This window comes from Ailuropoda melanoleuca, chromosome 10 (assembly GCF_002007445.2).
Source record: "Ailuropoda melanoleuca isolate Jingjing chromosome 10, ASM200744v2, whole genome shotgun sequence".
Taxonomy (NCBI): domain Eukaryota; kingdom Metazoa; phylum Chordata; class Mammalia; order Carnivora; family Ursidae; genus Ailuropoda; species Ailuropoda melanoleuca.
Window position 1 is genome coordinate 7,492,230 of NC_048227.1, and position 6,720 is coordinate 7,498,949.

Below are 6,720 nucleotides of genomic sequence, written 5' to 3' on the forward strand. Positions count from 1 at the left end.
ATAGGGACAAGGGGGAGGAGGCGGGGGCAGGGAGGGCTGGGACGATGTGGGCACTGCAGTGGGCCCCATCTCGGTGGCCAGCCCTGACCCCGGCTGCTTCCTCCTCGCCAGGGTGAGGGGGTGCAGCAGCTGCGGGAGGCCCTGAAGATCCTGGCAGAGAGAGTCCTCATCCTGGAGCACATGATTGGGATCCATGGTGAGTCGTGACCAGGGCCTGGGGCCAGCCGGACCTGCAGCTGGCCGTGGCGTGGGGAATCCTGTCCGCCCCCGCCTCTCCACTCCCTGCTGCCCTCAGGGCAGCTGCCATTCCTGCTGGTCTGCCTGCCTTGATGACACCCCCACTTGGCTGCCAGATGGTCTTCCCCAAGCCCCAGGCGGACCCTACTCTGTGCCTCCCCTGCTCAAGAACCCTCTGTGGCTCCCTACTGCCCGTGACCGATGTCCAGGCACATCAAGTCCCAAGCCCCTGCCCGGCATGGCCTGGTGCCCAGTGACTTGGAGCCACCACCTAGTCTTCCCAGGACCTCCCCCACCCCCCATCTCCCTGCCTTTGCTCCGGCCAGTCCTCTGCCGGCTGGTCACCAGCTCCCGCGTCAGGACCTGCTCTAGGGTCTCTTCCTCTGTGAAGGCACCCTCCTCTCACCCCACGGCGCTCTGCAGAGCCTTGCGCTCCCTGATGGGGTGGGCTTTCCGTTTCTCTCCCTGGCACGCTGGGAGGCCCTCGTGGCAAGGTGGGGACAGGCAGCCCTGCAGGGCCCGGAGCCCAGCCCCAGTCAGCCCTGGTTGCAGGGGGAGCGGGCGAACGCGTGAGTGATGGGTGCTCGGTGACTGGGGAGCCTGCTTGCTGCCTTGCCCTGTCCTCGCTGGGCACCCGGCTTCCCTCGCTGGCTGGGCACCCGAAGCAAAGGGGGCCTTCGAGTGCTCCCGAGGCCCTGCGTGAGGCCACCCGCCTGCTGTCCTTCCAGATCCCCTGGCCTCCCCCGAGGGGGGCTCTGGCCAAGACGCTGCCCTGAGAGCCAGCCTGAAGATGAAGCGTGGCGGCTCCCCGCCCGACGGCGCCCTCGCTGCCCTGCTTGGCCCCGACCCTGGGCAGAGGAGCGCCGGCCCGGCCAGCGGCGGCAAGTGAGAGGCCTGCTCTCCAGGACAAGCCCCAGCCCTGCCAGAGACCCGGCCCCGAGGCCAGTGTTGCCGCTGGCTTTTGAAGACACCCCACGGGGGCCTGGGCTCCGGGCACTGACGACCGTGAGGGACACTGGCTCCCAGGGCCTGGGGAACTTGGGGACAGATGGCAGCTGCAGAAGCAGGATCCAGAGGGCCCCAGCACCCTTGGCAGGGCCCTTTCCTGGTCCCTGCCCTCCCCACCCTCACTTTCTGCAGGAGACGGGATCTGGGTGGGCTGGGCGGGGCATGAGAATAATCCTAATACTCATCATTTACTGAGTCTGGGCCTGTCCAAGGAGCTTGCCCTGCATCGTCTCATTTAACCCTTAGGAGGTAGGCTTGTTATCCCCACTTTCCACGGGAGGGCGAAGGTCCGGCGAGTGTAAATAATCTGCCGAGGCCGCGGGACCAGGACCAGCTGCGGCAGGATTTGAACCCAGGCCTCCTGGTTCCTTCACCCTCGACCCTGCCAGCTTCCTGTCTTCACAGAGAAACTCAGGGTGGGCACAGGGCTGGGGGGAGGCTGGACCGGTCAGCAGGGAAGGAAGGCAGGATCCTGGGCCTCCTTCCTCAACTCCCGTCCCCGGGCCTGGGGTCTGCTCCAGGGTCTGGCAGCGCCAGAGAGACCCTGAATAAACCTGGGACAGTCCCACGGACTTGGGGACAGTGAGAGAGGAGCACTGGGGTGCAGGCCCTTCCAACCAAACCGGCATCGCTGCCCCCCCCGCCACCTCCCAGTCTCTGAACCCAGCCGGCCTGGCAGGTCCCTCCTGGCCCTGAGCCCCGAGGAGGGGGTATTTAACGTTGGCAGCTCTGCCCTCTCGGGGAATCTCTAGGGTTGGCCGTTTCTGCATCACATGGCGAGTCCCATGTCCCCTTGACCAACTAGAGACAGGACAGCTGCCCGAGTTCCAGGCCCTGTCAGGAGAGACGCTGCCTCCTCAGGGCCGTGGGCCCAGGCAGGCTCCACAGCAGACGTCCAGGGCCGGGGACCCCTAGCAGCTCAGACCACAGCCCGCAAGACCCCTCAGGCCGTGGGTCCCTGTGCCCTGGCCCAGCCCTGGTGCCCCTCTCTCGCTGGGCCAGGACCCAATCTCGACAGCAGACTCGGAGGTTTTGGTGCCACCCTGGGTCGTGTCTCCCCTCAGGGCAGGATCCATCTGTCCCCAGTGTCCTTGGTGCTCCCGGGAGGTTGTGGCCTGGGCCTCGCAGGCCCCGGTAACCTCCCCCTGCCCCGCGTGAGGCAGGACCGGCCTGGGGGCCGAGGGGCGGCCGTCAGAGGCGGGCGGGAAGTCTGTAAGCTCTGACAATAAAGGTGCTCTCCCCACTGGGGCTCCCGTGTCCTGTGGTGGCAGCTGGCGGGGAACCTGGTGAGCCTGGCTCCCGGCCACGAAGACGCAGGTGCTGAGGGAAGCCGACCCTGGGAGACACATCTGGGGACAGTGTGGCCGGATGTGAGGACAGGCATCCTGGCCAGTGCCACACACATAGCACAGGCCACGGCTGCGGGCCACAGCAGCACAACGGGGAGGTGGGGGGGGCAGCTAATCTGTCGGGGGCCAGGGGAGGGGCCACGGAAGAGAAAAGGGTCTTCGGGGGTCGGTGGGAGTCGGCTAAGTCGGAAGGGGTACTAGAGGCAGGGGGACCGGCCTTGGCAAAGGCTTGGCGGGGCTGAGGAGGGCGGCCCATAGGTGACCCCTTGTGCCCAGAGTGTACGTGACAGGTGCAGGGCCAGGCAGGACTGTGAGCGCCTCCCCTGGAGGGCTGAGCCCCTTTCTCTTTCTCCAGGCCACCTCTCAGCTCACTGGAGCCCCCCCGCCTTGCCCTGAGCCTCCCCGTTGTTGGGGGAAGCCTCAGCCAGGGCTGCACAGGACTGAATGCCATCTGACAAGCTGAGCCAGCCACGGCTCAGGGAGCAGGTCAGAAGGCGTCTCCTGCTCCCAGACCCGCGGTGGAGCAGCCGCGTGAGACTATCTGCCCGGGACACGGAAATGTGCTGCCCACGGCCCTCAGCTCGGGCTCTGTGTGGCCTCTGCCCCGCACGTCTCAAGGGCGGGCCACTTCCCGCTGACATCTGCATCCTTAGACCGGGGGGGCTGTCACTTTTGGCCGGTGTGGACTGAGTGTGGACGTGCAGGGTGGGTGTCCACATGAGCATCTAAGGCCCCTTGATGCAGGACAGCAGCTGGAAGTGGGGGGGCTTCTGGGGACCGGGGCCTGGCTCTCCCCAGCCATCCCCTTCTAGGGCAGAGCCCTGAGAGGCCAGAATTCTGTAGGCAACCCGGCCTTCCCAGTCCACGTAGAGGGTATTTGTCAAAGTAGGAGCATAGAGCGTATTTTATTTAAGTTGGCTAACTCAACGTGTAACTTTTCAATGTTTAGATTCATGGGATGCGTTCGTTTGTACCCTGGCCCTGGATCATGGAACCGTCTGGGGCAGGCTTTGGGGTGGGGGGGTAGTAGAGTCTGGAGCGAGCCCCCAGCATGGGGGCAGGACCAGATGCCCAGGTGCTCCCAGGCCGCAGGGAGTGGAAGGGAGTGGAAGGGAGTGCGCGAGGGAAGCAGCTTCTGGTGGGAGGCCCCCACCAGCAGGGTGGACAGGCCAAGTCTGCGGTGTGTCAGACGGGGCCGGGCCGAAGCAGCAGGTGGGAGATCCCAGTCCGTGAGGGCCAGGGCTGTGGGACGGGGTCTCCCGGGCGAGGTGGTTACGAGCTGGTCCTTCATAAGAATGAACCAGGCACTGCGCCAAACGTGGTGTATGTCCCCTCCCTTCCGGTCAGAGCCACCTTCCCCCTTCCATGGAGGGTCCGCAAAACGCCAGAGAAGTTGAGCTGCCCCAGGGGCGGCACGGCTCTCCGCTGCCAGCTCTCGGCTTTGGACAAAAGCCTCAGACGCATCCCGTCCTTTGACTTGTGCAGCCCGACGAGACCAGCTGGGCTTCTATCTCTTATCATGAGTGTCTTTGCGCTCACGGGTGGGAACTCCTGCCTGCTCCCCTACGCTTGGCTTATAGGTCCCCGTGGTGACTCAGAATGGAGAAGCGAGCCACCCAGAGCCCCAGCGGGGATGCCACTGCAGGGCCTCCAGGACCTGCGACCGCCCCTCGCCCCCTAGCCCCCCGCGGGAGGGGCTCAGGAGCACAAGACCCGGGCAGGAGAAGGGGGAGGGAAGCGAGTTCCCACCCCTGCGGGCCACCCAGAGGGTTAATGAGGGAGCATTAGCACAGGCCCACCCCCTCACCTCACCTCACCTCACCTCACCTCACCCCAACCCCTGGGGCTCCCTGAGTCTGCTCTGCTCTCCACCCTCCGGGCCCTCCTTCCTGCACACGCCTCTCTCCTGTGTCTAGATCAAACCCGACGTTTCTTGCAAACACCGACAGGCTCCAGCCCCTGGCATGTGTGTGTTCACGAGCGTGTGCACGCGTGCGAATGTACTCACGGGCACAACATGCGCGCACCTGTGCTTGAGTACGCACGCACGCGTGTATGTATGTGCACACGTGAGTGTGTGCACACGCACGTGGGAGTGTGCACACGTTCTAGTGGGTATACAGGTGTTTGGGGAGAGCGCAGCGGGCAACAGCATTTTCCTAACACCTTCCCTTCCAGGCCCCTGCCCTTGGGTCCTGAGCAGCCATGGTCCCTGTTGTCCCCGGGGACCTGGCCTGTGACCGCCCTGTCTGGCTCATGGGATCCTCTTCCTGGGCCTTCGCCCACCTGAGCGGGAACAAAGCGCTTAAAGAGTTCAGGCCGAGGCGGGGCCCTGACTCAGGACTCCCCTTTCTGTGCGTGGGGCCCCTGCCGGTCTCCTGGGCAGGGCAGGTGTGGGGCCCACGGCCAGGGACCCCTACTTATTCTACCCCCGTTGGCCACAAGCCAAAGCAGAAAGTTAGGACCCCCTTGGTCATACGGTAACGTCTGGCAAGGGCCCCAACATGGTGGCCTCAGTGCGGAGGGACTCGGGCTGGGCTGACCTTCAGCGGTTCCCGCCCATGCACTGACCCACTTGCCCTCCATCATCCCGGCCCCTCTCATAGACCATCCCCGCCCCCCGGAATCCAGGACTCCGTTCCAGTACCAAGAGCGGGGTCTGATGGATGGCTGCCATGCTATATGCTTGTAAAATATTTTTAATGTTGTTCTTGACACGACAATGAGAAGCTGATGGCGCAGCGGGGGGCGAGGGGGTGCACTTTGCCTCTGCCTGGGGACACCTGACATCTCAGGCAGAAATTCGCAGCTGACATGCTGCCTTGAGACAGGGAGCTCCCACTGGAGGGCTGGATGGTCTTGGTCCAAATCTCGGAAGTGGGTCTGAAACCTTGGTCTGTCCAGGCTGGGGTTCCTCTGGGGCATTCCAGTAGAACCCCACATTTCCTGCCCCACTCCCTGGGGATTAGAACCCAAGAGAACATGGTACCACTTGTTTCCCAGGACCCAGAGGGAATCAGGGAGTGGCTGTAAGTTAATCAGACACTCGCTTGACCCCAGGGGCTCTGGGGCCCTGAGTACGCCCCCAGAGCTCAGGGGCCACCTCTCAGCATCTCCCTTCCCAGCATGCACTGGGAGGCCCACTCCTGGCTATGCGGGGAGGGTACTCGGGGGGCACATTCTTCTCACTCTGCACTTGGCATGTCCTAAAGACCCTCAAGGGGCTGTTCTCCTGCCAGATGGACAGGACCTGTTTGACTCTGGCCCTGGGCCCCAGCCGCAGTCCTCGCAGCTCGGTCCGCCCCGCTGGGCTATGACCTTCTTGTGAACAGGGTTACATCCGCGTTCCCAGTGCCCCGCTCTGATCACTGCCGTGAGTCACAGGACGTTCCCAAAGGGAGGATGACTCCTTCCCAGGCCCTAGGAGGCAGTGACCGAGGTGGTGCACAGGGAGGCAGGCGGGCATCCGAGATGGGCCCAAGTCAGAAGAGCAGCCCCCTCCCACCTAATTATCTCACACCTGCAATCTCACCTACCCCTGAGGGTTCTGGAACACCTCTCTCCCAGGCCTGTTTTATGGATGATAAAAAAAAGAGAATTTCATGAGATTTTCAATTACTTGAATTCCAGGGAGATTTATTTCCAATGTTATTAATAAATTCTAATGTCACCTATAACTTTCAATTGCCCGTTAATTAACTTGCAATTGGAGCATTGTAAAAGGCAAATTAAATACTTTCTCAGGCAGGGGCTGGTAAATCTAATGAGCCGGTGTGCCCTGAAGGAGACAGCAGGGCTCCCATGTTCCAGCCTTGACTCCCTCCTTGTGGATGGGTGTGTGGCACGGGTGAGGGGACGATGGGGTCTCATGGCCTTGTCCGTAAAGGAGGATCAAGAAGCTGTTTCCAGAACCCTCATGGCATCTGGGGTCAAAGCTGTTTGTTTATCCACCGATAAATGCAACCAAGGGGTCCCGAGTGGTAAGCGGAGTCGCGTGTCCTTGCTCTGACACTACGGGCTGGGTCACACTTCAAGCTCCTGGGGCTGCTGCAATAGATGGCCTGAAATGTACGCTGTCACAGTTCTGGAGGCTAGAGGCCAAAATCAAGGTGTCGGCAGGGCTGTG

At 62.9% G+C, this 6,720-nt stretch overlaps 1 protein-coding gene across 3 annotated transcripts in view; it reads left to right on the plus strand.

The window, feature by feature from the left end:
• The window catches only part of COL26A1 (collagen type XXVI alpha 1 chain), a 143,336-nt gene extending 140,829 nt beyond the window's left edge, over nt 1-2,507 (plus strand). For all 3 annotated transcript variants that reach the window (XM_034669955.1, XM_034669953.1, XM_034669954.1), the window contains 2 exons: nt 112-196; nt 966-2,507. In XM_034669955.1, coding sequence (XP_034525846.1) covers nt 112-196; nt 966-1,126 — 246 coding nt within the window. In that variant the 3' untranslated portion in view covers nt 1,127-2,507. The remainder of the gene's footprint in view (nt 1-111; nt 197-965) is intronic.
• Nucleotides 2,508-6,720: the final 4,213 nt, after the last annotated feature.